General features: G+C 45.8%; 1 protein-coding gene across 1 annotated transcript in view; it reads right to left on the bottom strand.

Annotated features, from left to right (window-relative positions):
* The window catches only part of LOC121005388 (zona pellucida sperm-binding protein 4-like), a 46,475-nt gene extending 37,816 nt beyond the window's left edge, over positions 1–8,659 (bottom strand). The window contains exon 1 of the mRNA XM_040438153.1: positions 8,650–8,659. Coding sequence (XP_040294087.1) covers positions 8,650–8,659 — 10 coding nt within the window. The remainder of the gene's footprint in view (positions 1–8,649) is intronic.
* Between the last annotated feature and the right edge of the window lie 8,114 nt (positions 8,660–16,773).

Here is a 16,773-nt window from a genome sequence, read left to right as displayed (position 1 = left end):
TGTCACTTTATGTGGTAATAGCTTTAGAACACTTATCCAAGCCATTCTGAGATTGTACTTCATGATTAAACAAACGTGAGTCAATATATTTCACCTTTGTGGAAAAAAAAAAAAAAAATCCCAAATTTACCAAAAATGTTGAATTCCCAAATTTCAATTTCTCTTTTATAATAGATAGGGATACCTCCTATAATAGTTATTACTTTACATTTCCCATATGTCTACTTCATGTTTGGATAATTTTTTTAAAAAGGACTTATTTATTGGGACCTTAGAATGCTTAGAAGTTTTGAAGCAAATCTTGAAATTTTTCAAAAAAAATCTCCAAAACCCACTTTTTAAGGACCAGTTCAGGTCTGAAGTCACTATGTGAGACTTACATAATAGAAACCACCAAAAAATGACCCAATTTTAGAAAATACACCCCTCAAGGTATACAAAACAGATTTTACGAACTTTGTTAACCCTTTAGGTGTTCCACAAGAATTAAATGGAAAAAAAAAAAAAGAAAATTTCAGAATTTCACTTTGGCAGATTTTACATTTTAACCCCTTTTTTCCAGTAACAAAGCAAGGGTTAACAGCCAAATAAAACTCAATATTTATTACCCTGATTCTGCAGTTTACAGAAACACCCCACATGTGATCGTAAACTGCTGTACAGGCACATGGCAGGGCGCAGTAGGAAAGGAACGCCATATGGTTTTTGGAAGGCAGATTTAGCTGAACTGGTTTTTAGATGCCATGTCCCATTTGCAGCCCCTGTGATGCAGTCCTACAGTAGAAACTCAAAAAAGTGACCACATTTTGGAAACTACAAGATAAGTTGCCAGTTTTATTGATACTAATTTTGGAGTGCATATGATTTAATTGCTCCATTATGTTTTTTGTAAGGCAAGGTACGAAAAATATAGCGAAAATGTGGGTTACCTTTAAAATATAACTTTTAATGATATATTTATAAAATAAAATGCCCATAAGTGATAAGTGCAATTAAATGAGCAGGATGTAAATGCAGGATGTACTGCCATACGTGGGATCCAGCTGTCAGGCCAGCAGGGAACAGGAAGCAGGCCTGGTATCTTGGGAACAAGTCCACTGATTGTTTTCTCCCAAAGATAAGTAACCTCTTTGTTCTGACCCCCCGATGTAGTTGTGGCTTATGATATACTGCCAATACACTGGGAGGTTATGAAGTTTAACTAATATTGAAACAGTTCTCGCTATTGATTGCTGCATGGTTTGTTGTGAAATCTATACTGACCCGCCTCCACCAGAGGGTGAGTCGAGTATATTGGTGCTGACATCAATGTGTTAAGGCCCCTGATGAACTGATAAATACCAGAGAAACGCGTCGGGCTGCCAACGGTGTCTCGTCTAGCATTATTTCTACAGTAATCTCACAGTATGTCTGCCAGGTGTTTCACGGACCGTGACGCCTGAACAGTTTGTGATGCAGGACGCAGGGTATTACTATCCAAGCGCTGCATAGACTAGTTGTGCCCCAGGGACCTGGGAGCATAACTTAGTGTGTAGATAGGTTTGTTAACTAGGGATCCCTCCCCTTTCTTCCCTTCCCCTTCAGGACGAAACTGGGCAGTCAGTGCACTGTCTAGGGAAGGATATAGGGACGGTATAGGAGGTGTGTGGTTGACCAGGATAAGGGCTCTTTAACCAGGGTGTGTAGTAGGGGCAGAGACCCAGCAGCCCCTTCCCCCCCCCCCCCCCCCCCTTCACATACCACTTACCTACCCCACATCGGGGTGCATTTATATCCCGCTCATTTAATTGCACTTATCACTTATGGGCATTTATTTTATAAAATATATCATTAAAAGTTATAATTTAAAAGGTAACCCACATTTTCGCTATATTTTTCGTGACTCAATTTCAGGGTACCTCATACTGATATTATAGAACATCAGCTAGTTTAAAGGTGTAAGGCAAGGTAACTAAAAATAAAATTGATGTTTTGGTATAGTTTTTATTTTTTACTTTTAACAACATTTATCTGACAGGTTTGATCATGCGTTATTTTATAGAGCAGGTTGTTACGGACGCAAGGATATCAAATATGTCTACTTTCTATGATGTTTGTTTCAGTTTTACATAATAAAAGCATTTTTGAAAACCAAAATTAGGCTTTTGTATCTCCATTTTCTGAACGCCCTATTTTTTTTTTTCTGCCGATAGTCTTGTGCAGGGGCTCGTTTTTTTGCAGGAAGAGTTGACTTTTTGGCACCATTTTGTGGATACATATGATTTTTTGATAATTCATTACTTTATAGGGCAAGGTGACCAAAAATAAAATAAAAAATTGGTTGCTTTGACAGCGTTTACCTGAGGGATTAGGTCATGTGACTTATAGAGCAGATAGTTACGGACGTGGCAATACCCAATAGGTCTACTTTCTTATTTATGTTTTACACAATAGCATTTTGAAACTGAAATGATATTTTAGTGTATCCATAGTCTGAGGCGACGTCTCTTTTGCGGGATGAGGCGACGTCTCTTTTGCGGGATGAGGCGACGTCTCTTTTGCGGGATGAGGCGACGTCTCTTTTGCGGGATGAGGCGACGTCTCTTTTGCGGGATGAGGCGACGTCTCTTTTGCGGGATGAGGCGACGTCTCTTTTGCGGGATGAGGCGACGTCTCTTTTGCGGGATGAGGCGACGTCTCTTTTGCGGGATGAGGCGACGTCTCTTTTGCGGGATGAGGCGACGTCTCTTTTGCGGGATGAGGCGACGTCTCTTTTGCGGGATGAGGCGACGTCTCTTTTGCGGGATGAGGCGACGTCTCTTTTGCGGGATGAGGCGACGTCTCTTTTGCGGGATGAGGCGACGTCTCTTTTGCGGGATGAGGCGACGTCTCTTTTGCGGGATGAGGCGACGTCTCTTTTGCGGGATGAGGCGACGTCTCTTTTGCGGGATGAGGCGACGTCTCTTTTGCGGGATGAGGCGACGTCTCTTTTGCGGGATGAGGCGACGTCTCTTTTGCGGGATGAGGTGACTGTTTGGTACTATTTTTATCGCTTGGTGTTGCAATTTTTGTGATGCTTTTTTACGGTGTTGACCTGAGGGGTTAGGTCATGTGATATTTTTATAGAGCTGGTTGTTACAGACGTGGCAATAATTTTTCTCTTCTTTTATGTATTTCACTTTAGCACAATAGCAGTTTTGAAACCATGGAGACACTATTTTAGTGTCTCCATGTTCTGAGAGCTATAGTTTTTTATTTTTTGGGCAATTGCATTATGTGGGGGCTCATTCTTTGCGAGATTAGGTGACGGTTTTATTGATACCATTTTGATCGCTTGGTGTTGCACTTTTTGTGATGTAAGGTGACAAATGTTCTCTTTATGGTGTATCATGCGATATATTTATAGAGCAGTGATTCCGGACATGGTGATACCGTGTGTGTGTGTGTGTGTGTGTGTGTGTGGGGTTCTTCTGCTGTTCATTATAAAAAGGGAAAGGGGGTGTTTTTTTCCTTTTACTTTATTAATTTGAGTAAAACCACATTTTTTTTACTTTTTCTTCTTTACTTTTATTGCTGATGTTCACTTTTTGGGGTCTGATCCCCTCTGCAATGCATTACATCTGTATTGTAATGCATTGCCTATTCATGTACTACGCGAGTAGTGCACTAACAGGTTGCCCCTAGGAGACCCAGCCTGAGGCTGGATCTCCTCAGCACCCGTAGAAGGCAGGTCCCGATGCCGTGCAAGGCATCGGGCTGCCTTCTGACACAGAGTCCCCACTACAGCAGCACAGGGACTTGATGCGCTCCCTCACTCTACACAAACCCCTTCTATGTTGCAGTCAGCGCGGACCACGGCATAGAAGGGGTTAATCCACCGGAATTGCTGTAAACAGCGATGCCGGCAGGTGCCCGGCTACCAGGGACTGCCGGACCCCTGCAGTAATCGTGCACACACCGCTCCGGTACCCGCCTGATCACCATGACGTACTATTATATCAAATTGTGGGAAGGCAGTGGTTTCCATGACATAGTAGTAAGTCATGTGTCGGGAAGGGGTTAAAGAGTTGGGGACACAGATGTTACCTGTGTTTAGTTTTTCAGATCCTTTAAATTGCCCAAAAAGTAGGTTTATGATTTGCTTACGATCAGTCGCAAGTGCCCAAGTTCCCCTGCCTCACTTGTGCCTAGCTCCGCCCCTCAGTAAACACTAGCCAGCCCTGTGGCTCTGACATATTTCCCTATAGCCAGTTTGCGCATCACTGCCGGGCCCGAACATGCGCAGTGTTCTGCCCACTGTGGGCAGAGGCACAGAGATATGTATTGTGCATGCGCCAGTTACTGCTGTGAAATTGATGCATGCGCACTGCATATCTCTTCTCCTCTGCCCACAGTGGGCAGAACACTGCGCATGCCTGGGCCCAGCACTGATGCGCGAACGAGCTATAGGGAAATATGATGTCAGAGCTGGCTGGAGTTTCTGAGGGGTGGAGTTAGGTGCGAGTGAGGGAGGGGAACTTGGGCACTTTCAGCAGACTCTCCGCCCCTGGGCACTTGCGACGGCTCATTAGCATATGATAAGCGACTTTGGGAGATTTGAAAGATCTGAAAAACTAAAACACAGGTAACATCTGTGTCATGTCTGTGTCCCACTGAACAATGTGATCTGTTTAAAACCAGTCAGGTAGGTGACAGACTCCCTTTAATACTGTTTAACTGCATTTTATATATTGTGATAGAGGTCCTGTTCATTAACACCATTTGCAAGGCTGTGTGGGAAGGGTTAATGAACAGAGACTGCTAGGACTTTGAATGAGAAGCTGGTAATTTTTCACAGCTGCCATAGAGTTTAAAGAAGACCATGTTTTGTAGGGAAAAAGCCACACGTTTACACTAAGATCAGACAGACTGATCTTGTGACTGTCTCGAAACTTGTTTTTGTCTTGAAAAACTGCTGTGTCATTGCCATCAAGTATAATTGAAGCTCTAATGCAAGTCTATGACAGAGTTACAATGTACCTGTTTGTGCCAAGTTTCTCCACCCCTTCCACTAGAAGGTTCTAGTCTAGCTGTATATAAAGAAGAGCAGTCAGAGCTCCTGGTGTTTTGCAGTTAGGGACCAGTTCTTGGAGGGGAGACTCATGCCAGTTTGCATAAGTGACCAGAAGAAAACGCAGAGATAGGGCTGCTGAGCCACAGACCATGGGTCACTAGCCCTGTGAACAAGGGGCCACCCAGACTACTGAGCTACAGACCGTGGGCCCTTGACCAGGATGCCAGCCAGCTCAGGCCTTTCCTCAGCATCAAACCCTTTTTCTGCTAGGGAGGAGACTGGAGAAGCCAGCCCAATGCCTTGCCTATATTGTTTTGTACCCTGGTTAATTTCAGACCCTGACTCTCTGGACTTATTTCCCATTGGGGTGCACCATGCCTTTCCATCCCTTCTGGAGAGCAGCAACACATGGCGACACCTAAACGGTGTCCAGCGTAGTGTTGGGCCACTGCACAGTCATTTCTAGTTACACCTCTGAGCGCCATGATTGATGGACTCTAGCACAGAGTTGTACTGTACAGCATCCTAGGTGGCATTATTTGGGGCAACATAGGATAGAGAAATATGCCAAGTAGTTTTATATCTGTTGTGTTAGAAGCTTTTGTCACCAAGGTACAGACTCCTATATTGAGCCCAGTTTTGACTGGTAGTGATTACTAGATTTCCTTGTACGAGTTCATATGCAATTGTCACACAGGGGCACATTAGGCACGGAAAAACCAACGTCTGGGACCAGCACAACTCTTCTATAGGTCTGGTATTAAAGTTCATGCGAATGAGGCTGGGCCATACCACATACATTGGTTGGTGGCTGTGCGAGAGTCTACTTAATATGTTCGGTAGCCATAGGTTACAAGAAGAGTGAAGTCATTTTATAGTCACACTCCATAAAAATTGATTATGTTAAATGGTTTTCTGATTTTAAGCAAATAACAGTTGAATCCCCATATAAGTGAGAAGGTCTATAACTACTGTAATACACAGAGGCCCTAATTTATTAACAGAGGGCAATATGAAGCTTGTCTACACATGTGTAATGCAGCGGTCTGGGACACAAATTTATAAATGTGGGGCACAGCACTTATTGAAATTAGCACAGCCCAAACTATTACATTCTGACCTGTTTTCACCTCCCACAGCAGATCAGGAGAGGAGAGCAGCTGAGACTTTTCTTTGGGGCATTACCAACGATAAATAACACCAAAAACCCAATGTACTCCACAAGAACGCCCACAAACCATTGGATTTCTGAAGCCGACTTAGGCAACATTTACACGAATGTGTACTTTTATGGGCTGCAAAGTGTGGGCACCAGCCATATACACGCCACATTGCAGTGCGGACCCATTGATTTCAATGGGTCCATGAGCCACAAGATGTTGCCTTCAGGGTGATGGATCATGGTGATGGATCATGTGATGAACGCAGTGACGTCAAAAGGTCCTATTGCTCACAGTTAGACAGAAGAGATGCCGGCTGCGCGAACAAGTGGATTAAGGGGAGTTAAATTATTATTTTTTTTTTTTTAACCGCTCCAGCCCTATTTTACTATGCATTCTGTATTCAGAATGCTATTATTTCCCCTTATAACCATGTTATAAGGGGAAATAATACAATCTACACTACAACTAACCCAAACCTGAACTTCTGTAAAGAAGTTCAGGTCTGGGTACCACAGTCGATTTTTTATCACTCGCGTGCAAAACACATTGCACCCGCGCGATAAAAACTGAACATCGGAACGCAATCGCAGTCAAAACTGACTGAAATTGCGTTCCTACTCGCGCGGGTTTGCCGCAATGCACCAGGACGCATCCGGACACGCCCGTGGGAAAGAGGCCTTAGTGTGTATTTTGTGTTCTGTATGTCCGCTCCAAAAAATAATTTTAGTACCGAACTCTGGCTTGGTTTCAAGGTACCAGTAGGAACTTAACCAGAGTTCGGGATCAAGGTTTTTACAGTAATAATGAATTCCCAAAGTTATTAAACAAAGTCCCTTATGAAATAATAACGTCAGCTCATCGGAGGCAATATATTCTAATACTGTACAGAGCGGGAACGCCGTACAGTATTACAACAGTTTTTTGCGATTCGCTCAAGCCCAATCAGCAGCACAAGAGTCACTGATAGTTTGATACAATGTATCAGTCTGAGAAAAGAGAAGAGTGTTTAGACTGGACACAATCATATCCATTTCTTAGTGAATAACATAACTGGTTATTTACAAGTCCAAACTCTTACAAGAGTGGTCTCATTCATTGATAGCAAGCAAATGAATATTGAAAACCACCAGGAAGTGAAACAAAAGTATATAAAAGCTGTTCACATCATGTTTAAGGCTCCATTCACACGTCCGCAAAATGGGTCTGCATCCGTTCCGCAATTTTGTGGAACGGGTGCGGACCCATTCATTCTCTATGGGGACGGAATGGATGCGGACAGCACACCGTGTGCTGTCTACAGACGCAATTGCGGAGCGCGGCCCCGATCTTCGAGTGCGCAGCTCCGCAAAAGATAGAACATGTCCTATTCTTGTCCGCAACTTGCGGACAAGAATAGGCATTTCTATGGGGGTGCCAGGCAGGTGTGTGGCGGATCCGCAATTTGCGGGTCCGCAACACACCACGGACGTGTGAATGGAGCCTAAAGGGGACTTCCTATTTAGGATCTATCCTCAGGATAGGTAATCAATATCAGATCAGCAGGAATCTGACACCCAGCACCACTGCTGATCAGCTGTATGAGACAGCACGTGCAGTGTGCACCTACCGTCTCCCTTCTCACCGCTGCTTCGCCATATACAGCAGCGTTGAGCAGGAGTAGACAGGAGACCGCACGAGCGCAGTGCACGCACTGTCCTCATACAGCAGATTGGCAGGTGTCCTGAAGAAAGGTCATCAATATTAAAAGCCCGGACAACCCCTTTAGCTCTGTCGAGCTTTCCATCAGAAGGATGGATTTGAATACCATTTAAGCCTCATACACACAACCATATGCACACACTTTTTTCAATGGGTCAGTGGTCCACATTCTGCAGAAAAAGACATATGGATGCAGAAAGCACATAGGTGATCCATGTACTTGCCACATCCATATGTCCACAAGGAGAGAGCACACTTGGCCACGAAAGGTCAATTGGTCTGCAAAGAAATGCAGATGGTGTCCATATTTTGCAGACCACAAAACACATACTGTACACAAGGCATTAGACTGTATTCAGACTCGTCCCTCAGCAGATTCACGCCAGGCATTAGACTGTAGTCAGACTCGTCCCTCAGCAGATCCACTCACTTTCAACATAGCAAATTGAGTTGATGCTAAACTTTGGACTTCATTTGACATCTTATTTATTGTCCAGTGAGCTTTAGTATGCCATATAAAGACGATAAAACCAATGTTGCCCACACCACCACATGCTAATTAATAAACAGGACAATTCTACTCACCCAACACAGTCAAAGCAGAAGCAAACTCTTCATGCTCAGATGGAACAGAAAACCTCAGATCACTAGGCCCACACTGCACATTAGTTCCAGCTAAAAAATCCTCTATGCCAGAAACGAAATGTTGAAACCTAAACCAGTAAACCAATACCAGCAGCTCCAGAACCCACTTACTCCAGCCCATTGTGGCTCACAGTAACCGGAGGCCTGTCCGTTATATCATGAAGAGTAGGGCAGGGCTTCATCATGATTGGGTGGGAATGAAAGCACCTACAGGTGTATATTATCAAGGTAAAATACAGCTCCATTCATCCTGGTTTAAAACATGTCCATTCATAGTTCCCCTTCATTGACCCTGAGCGATGCATTAAAGGGGTTATCCAGTAACTTATATTGATGACTTATCATCAATATAAAATTGGTGGGGCTCTGACACCTGGGATCAGTTGTTAGGAGAGGCCAGCACTCTGTGAGCACCGCAGCCTCTTCCTAGGCCATGTGTCTGATGTAAGGTGACATCTAGGGTGGCCACTCAGACCACCCTCAAAAGCCAGACATTGCAAACCTGCCCCCAACTCTGCTAAGCCACGCCCCTCCCTGTCCGCAGCCAACAGAGATTGAAAAAAATGACACGCAGAACGAACTTCAGGTCAGCTGCGGGAGACCGGAGAGAGAGTGACTTTATCCCAGCAGCTTACGCTCAGACAGCACAGAGATGTAAAAAAGGTCATTACTGCGTCTGTCCGGGCCCTGAGCCGGCCAAAGGACAGGGGGTCAGAAAAACGGCCAAAAACGGGACCTCTAGCCACCCTCGTGACATCACATTGATGTGAATAGGGCTGCGCTGCAATACCAATGTATGACGCTGTGCTTGGAAAGCTGATCGTGGGGGTGCTAGGACTCAGACCCCTGCGGATAGATCATCATTATCATTTGCTGGATAACCCCTTTAAGGGTCCATTCACACGTCCGTTGTTTCTTTCCTGAACTGTTCCGTTTTTATGCGGAACAGATCTGGACCAGTTCTGTACCCATTCATTTTCAATGGGTCCTGAAAAAAAATCTGACATTGAGCTGTCCGATTTTTTTCAGGACCCATTGAAAATGAATGGGTCCAGATCTGGTCCAGATCTGTTCCGCAAAAATCGGAACAGATCAGGAAAGAAACAACGGATGTGTGAATGGACCCTAAGGCTTGGGCTACACAGAAATTTTGGAAGTCACATGACCAAGGATCACCGTGTAGCACTGCAGCCATAGAAATAAATGCCTAGTTCACGCGTCAGTGTTTTGGTCAGTGATTTCCATCAGTGATTGTGAGTGGAGCCTCCACAGAGATAAGTTATGAGGGCTTATGCACACAAACCTATTTTTTTCCCGTGTCCATTCAGTTTTTTGTTTTTTTTGCAGATTGTATGCACAACCATTCACTCCGCAAAAAAATGGAAATTACTCCGTGTGCATTCCATTTTTGTATGTCCGTTCCGCAAAAAAAAATAGAACATTATGGACGAGGATAGGACGGTTCTATTAGGCGCCAGCTGTTCTGTTCCGCAAAATATGGAATGCACACGTCCGGTATCCGTGTTTTGAATATCCGCAATTTATGGACCACAAAACATCCAACGGTCATGTACATGAGCCCTAAGGGAAAGATCTGCACCTGCTCTGTGTTTAGACCCACTCCTGGCTTTGGCCTGGGCCTCGTCCACATTTCCGTGTCAGTGTCACGTCTATGAAAAAAAGTGTACATGTTTTATCCATGAAGATGTCCGTGAAGGATCCGTGGTTGGTCCGTGCTTCCATTTTTACCCTCCATGTGTCATCCGTAAATTCACGAAAGTTGCTTTGCTGAAAATGAATTTCCAAAGAATCTCCTATCAGTCTTGAGTGAAAAACGGACGCAACACAGACAGAATAGGGTTCAATCCTTGTTGTGTCTGTGGTTTTCATAGACCCATAGACTTCAATGGGTGTGCTTGGTCCGCATCATGGATCAAAGTAATGCATGTCCCCGTGATTTTTTTTACTGGCCAGTCAGTAAAAAATACTGAAATGTGAACAGGCACATTTAAATCAATGGGTACGTGTGGATGAGGTCTGACTGTGTGAATAAGGCTATATGAACACGACCGTGCCGTTTTTTGCGTTCCACAAACCGCGGATCCGCAAAAAACTGAAGCCCGTGTGCCTTTCGCAATTTGCAGAACAGAACTGGCGGCCCATTGTAGAAATGCCTATTCTTGTCCGCAAAACGGACAAGAATAGGACATGCAAATTATTATTTTTTTGCGGGGCCATGGAACGGTGCAACGGATGCAGACAGCACACGGAGTGCTGTCCGCATCTTTTGCGGCCCCATTGAAGTAAATTGGTCCGCACCCGAGCCGCAAAAAATGCGGCTCGGATGCGGACCACAACAACGGTCATGTGCATGAGGCCTAAGGCATGTTTGGCAAACCTGCGATCCCAGAATCGCAAAAAAATCCAGCAGGGTTGTATTTTTGGCGATTCTGGGGTTGCGATCATGCCAAACGTGCTGCAACCCTGGCTTTCTAGCCAGGTAAAAATTATACAAAAAAAAACACTTAGGGGGTCATTTATTTATTATTACTATTAATATTCATAAAGCCTTGCACTGGCGGTGTATCAGCCACAGTTAGGGCTCATGCACATGAACGTATTTTATTTCCGTGTCCGTTCCATTTTTTTTTGCGGACCGTATGTGGAACCATTCATTTCAATGGGTCTGCAAAAAACCGGAAGTTAGGCCTCATGCACACGACTGGTTTTTTTTGCGGTCCATGACCGTTTTTTCGTCCGTGGGTCTTCCTTGATTTTTGGAGGATCCACGGACATGAAAAAAAAGTAGTTTTGGTGTCCGCCTGGCCGTGCGGAGCCAAACGGATCCGTCCCCATTGACTTGCATTGTAATCCAGGACGGATCCGTTTGACGTTGACACAACATGGTGCAATTGCAAACGGATCCGTCCCCCATTGACTTTCAATGTAAAGTCAGGAGTTAATATACCATAAGATCAGAGTTTTCTCCAATCCAATGGTATATTTTAACTTGAAGCGTCCCCATCACCATGGGAACGCCTCTATGTTAGAATATACCATCGGATTTCAGTTACATCGTGAAACTCAGATTCGACAGTATATTCTAACACAGAGGCGTTCCCATAGTGATGGGGACGCTTCTAGTTAGAATATACTACGAACTGTGTACATGACTGCCCCCTCCTGCCTGGAAGCACCCGATCTCTTACAGGGGGCTGTGATCAGCACAATTAACCCTTCAGGTGCCGCACCTGAAGGGGTTAATTGTGCGTATCATAGCCCCCTGTAAGAGATCAGGGGCTGCCAGGCAGCAGGGGGAAGACCCCCCTCCCTCCCCAGTTTTAATATCATTGGTGGCCAGTGTGCGGCCTCCGTCAGCCCCCCTCCCTCCCTTTATTGTAATATCATTGGTGGCCAGTGTGCGGCCTTCCCTCTCCCCCCCCCGCCCGATCATTGGTGGCAGCGGAGAGTTCCGATCGGAGTCCCAGTTTAATCGCTTGGGCTCCGATCGGTAACCATGGCAACCAGGACGCTACTGCAGGCCTGGTTGCCATGGTTACGTAGCAATATTACAATATTAGAAGCATCATACTTACCTGCTGCGCTGTCTGTGACCGGCCGGGAGCTCCTCCTACTGGTAAGTGACAGGTCTGTGCGGCGCATTGCTTAATGATCTGTCACTTACCAGTAGGAGGAGCTCCCAATGATAATACAATAGAGGGAGGGAGGGGGGGCCGCACACTGGCCACCAATGATATTACAATAGAGGGAGGGGAGGGGGGGGGGGGGGGAGGCCGCACACTGGCCACCAATGATATTCAAACGGGGGAGGGAGGGGGGTCTGCCCCCTGCTGCCTGGCAGCCCCTGATCTCTTATAGGGGGCTATGATATGCACAATTAATTGCGGATCACAGCCCCCTGTAAGAGATTGGGTGCTGCCAGGCAGCAGGGGGCAGTCATGTACATAGTTCGTACTATATTCTAACTAGAAGCGTCCCCATCACTATGGGAACGCCTCTGTGTTAGAATATACTGTCGGATATGAGTTTTCACGAAGTGAAAACTCATCTCTGAAAAAGCTTTTATGCAGACGGATCTTCGGATCCGTCTGTATGAAAGTAGCCTACGGCCACGGATCACGGACGCGGATGCCAATCTTGTGTGCATCCGTGTTCTTTCACGGACCCATTGACTTGAATGGGTCCGTGAACCGTTGTCCGTCAAAAAAATAGGACAGGTCATATTTTTTGGACGGACAGGAAACACGGATGACGGATGCGGCTGCAAAACTGTGCATTTTCCGATTTTTCCACGGACCCATTGAAAGTCAATGGGTCAGCGAAAAAAAACGGAAAACGGCACAACGGCCACCCACGGATGCACACAACGGTCGTGTGCATGAGGCCTTACTCTGTGTGCATTCCGTTTCCGTATATGTCCATTCCGAAAAAAAATCTGCATTGCAGACAAGGATAGGACTGTTCTATTAGGAACCAGCTACAAAATACGGAATGCACACGGACGTCATCCGCATTTTTTGCGGACTGCAAAATACATATAGTCGTGAACATGAGCCCTTACGTAGAGGCCGGAACAGCCTGATGTGGAACAAACCTTATGCCCATTTGTCATCTGTCTAATGTTTGAGCCATTTCCATCTGAGATCCATTTTTTTAGCAGAAAAGGACTCATGCACAGGACTGTAGCAGGTCCATGCACGAATTGCGGCCCGCACGTCACTTGAATGGGTCCTCAATCTGGAATATACAGTGCGGTGTGGAGGCATGGATCAGAAGCCAACGGAAGCACTCCATAGTGCTTCTGTGGGCTTCTGATCCATGCCTCCTTTCATGCACTACTTTTTTGCGGTGCGGACTGTCGGGTGCTGATCGCGGACCCCATTCAAGTGAATTTATCCGCGTCCACACACAGCGAGCACACGGTTGGTGCCCGTGCTGCAGACTGTAAATTGTGGTCCGCAATGCATGGGCATGGCCGGCACACAGTCCATCAGAAGTCAGACTAAGGCCTCATGCACACGACCGTTGTTTTATTCCGTGTCCGTTGTGCCGTTTTTCGTGATTTTCTGCGGACCCATTGACTTTCAATGGGTCCGTTGAAAACTCGGCTAATGCAGCGTTTGCAATCCGCGTCCTTGATCCGTGGTTCCAGTCTGTCAAAAAAATATAACCTGTCCTATTATTTTCGCGGAAAACGGTTTGCGGACCCATTCAAGTCAATGGGACTGTTAAAAAACGCGAAGGCACACAAGATTGTCATCCGTGTCCGCGCGTCCGTTTTTTTCCTATCATTTGCATGGCAAACCTGTCTTAGACTTTTTTTTACTTATGTCTGGTGGTCCTCCAAAAATAAAGGAAGACACACGGAAACAAAAACGGAAACGGATCACAGAACAACGGAACCCCATTTTGCGGAACGGAACACAACAACAGTCGTGTGCATGAGGCCTAATAGCAATACACCTAGTCTAATTCATCGGCTGTGCGACTTTTAATAAATGGCAAAAGAAAGACAGTAGAATGAAATTTGCTTGAGCTTGATAAATGTGCACAGAACAGGTACAAATCTTTCCTTCTACTCCAGCAACAGCATGTCATCAGAGACACTACAACGAATCGCTTACCTCAGTGGTGACATCAGTGGTATTTACATGTCACTAAAGCCAGTGATTGTTTGCAATGGTCACATGTCAGTGAGGGTCCAGGGAAGCACCGGAACAGGAGAGGCCCCCAGCTTTATGTCCCCCATGGTTTATATAATGCCCCCATAGTGTCCTGCAACCAAAAACAAAACAACAAACCCTCACCTTATCCACTTTCTCGCGCTGCAGCAGTCTCTTCTCTCTTCACAGAACGGGACCTGCCGAAGGTGCGCAATGACATCACTGCGCGCTCCCACGTGGTTACGTCACCACGCAGATCGCAGGTCCTTCGGCAGGTCCTGCTCAATGAAGAGAGAAGAGACTGCTGCACCGCGAGCAAGTGGATGAGGTGAGTTTTTTTTTTTTAACCCCTAATTGGCCTGTGTACCCGTTTTTAACGGCCGTTAGATGGTCAGTCCGGCCGTGAAAACGGCCAAAGATAGGACATGTCCTATTTTTGGACGGACGCTATTCACTGGCCGTTAAAAGAAGGGCCATGTGAATAGCCCCATAGACTTTCACTGCTGCTAAAAATGGTCGTGTGCATGAGGCCTTAGAGGAGCAGTGTTTGCTCTGGGAAAGGCTGCAGTTACATGGAGCGTGTATCCCAGACCAAACACATTCCTTTGAGATTAGTCTATAGATGTGACAACACGGAGCGGCTGTGCTGTGCTTGGGCTATGGCCGATACTTGGTTGCATTCCAAGGAGATAAAAGTATTTCATAAATTTTTTGCAGTTATGGCATAAAGGTAAAGTGGAGTGGATCACATCCCACCTTTCCTTTTTCCAGAGGTCCTTTAGAAAAGGAATGCAGTGGCCTAGTTTTCATTGGCAACTAATCCAATTTTCCTTTGAACCAGTTTTGATTAGTGTTGAGCGCGAATATTCGAATATCGAATTTTTTTAGCAAATATCGGCACTTCGCTAATTCGCGAATATTTCACATATAGTGCTATAAATTCGATATTTGGAATAATCTTTTTTTTTTTTTTTATTGTTATATTTTTTTCTTTCCCACTTCCCAAAAGTAGTTCTTACCTGTCCTTAGGATTCCTGGCTTCCTGGCTGCTCCAGTCAGTGCCCGTTGCCGCTTCTGACGACTTCCGTGCTCATGGAGCGTCCCCATCACCATGGGAACGTCTCCATACTAGAATGTACTGTCGGATTTGAGAATTACGTTGAAATCGCAATTCGATTATTTCAAGTTATAATAATCGAATTTCGATTTTAACTTAGCACTGCTACACTGCTCAAAAAAATAAAAGTAACACATCCTAGATCTGAGTTAATTAAATATTCTTCTGAAATACTTTGTTCTTTACATAGTTGAATGTGCTGACAACAAAATCACACAAAAAAAAAAAAATGGAAATCAATTTTTTTAACCCATGGAGGTCTGGATTTGGAGTCACACTCAAAATTAAAGTGGAAAAACACACTACAGGCTGATCCAACTTTGATGTAATGTCCTTAAAACAAGTCAAAATGAGGCTCAGTAGTGTGTGTGGCCTCCACGTGCCTGTATGACCTCCCTACAACACCTGTGCATGCTCCTGATAAGGTGGCAGACGGTCTCCTGAGGGATCTCCTCCCAGACCTGGACTAAAGCATCTGCCAACTCCTGGACAGTCTGTGGTGCAACGTGATGTTGGTGGATAGAGCGAGACATGATGTCCCAGATGTGCTCAATTGGATTCAGGTCTGGGGAACGGGCGGGCCAGTCCATAGCATCAATGCCTTTGTCTTGCAGGAACTGCTGACACACTCCAGCCACAAGAGGTCTAGCATTGTCTTGCATTAGGAGGAACCCAGGGCCAACCGCACCAGCATATGGTCTCACAAGGGGTCTGAGGATCTCATCTCGGTACCTAATGAAAGTCAGGCAATCTCTGGCGAGCACATGGAGGGCTGTGCGGCCCTCCAAAGAAATGCCACCCCACACCATTACTGACCCAATGCCAAACCGGTCATGCTGGAGGATGTTGCAGGCAGCAGAACGTTCTCCACGGCGTCTCAAGACTCTGTCACGTCTGTCACATGTGCTCAGTGTGAACCTGCTTTCATCTGTGAAGAGCACAGGGCGCCAGTGGCGAATTTGCCAATCTTGGTGTTCTCTGGCAAATGCCAAACGTCCTGCACGGTGTTGGGCTGTAAGCACAACCCCCACCTGTGGACGTCGGGCCCTCATATCACCCTCATGGAGTCTGTTTCTGACCGTTTGAGCAGACACATGCACATTTGTGGCCTGCTGGAGGTCATTTTGCAGGGCTCTGGCAGTGCTCCTCCTGTTCCTCCTTGCACAAAGGCGGAGGTAGCGGTCCTGCTGCTGGGTTGTTGCCCTCCTACGGCCTCCTCCACGTCTCCTGATGTACTGGCCTGTCTCCTGGTAGCGCCTCCATGCTCTGGACACTACGCTGACAGACACAGCAAACCTTCTTGCCACAGCTCGCATTGATGTGCCATCCTGGATAAGCTGCACTACCTGAGCCACTTGTGTGGGTTGTAGACTCCGTCTCATGCTACCACTAGAGTGAAAGCACCGCCAGCATTCAAAAGTGACCAAAACATCA

This window comes from Bufo bufo, chromosome 1, assembly GCF_905171765.1.
Source record: "Bufo bufo chromosome 1, aBufBuf1.1, whole genome shotgun sequence".
NCBI lineage: Eukaryota > Metazoa > Chordata > Amphibia > Anura > Bufonidae > Bufo > Bufo bufo.
This window is presented reverse-complemented; position numbering and strand designations above follow the sequence as displayed.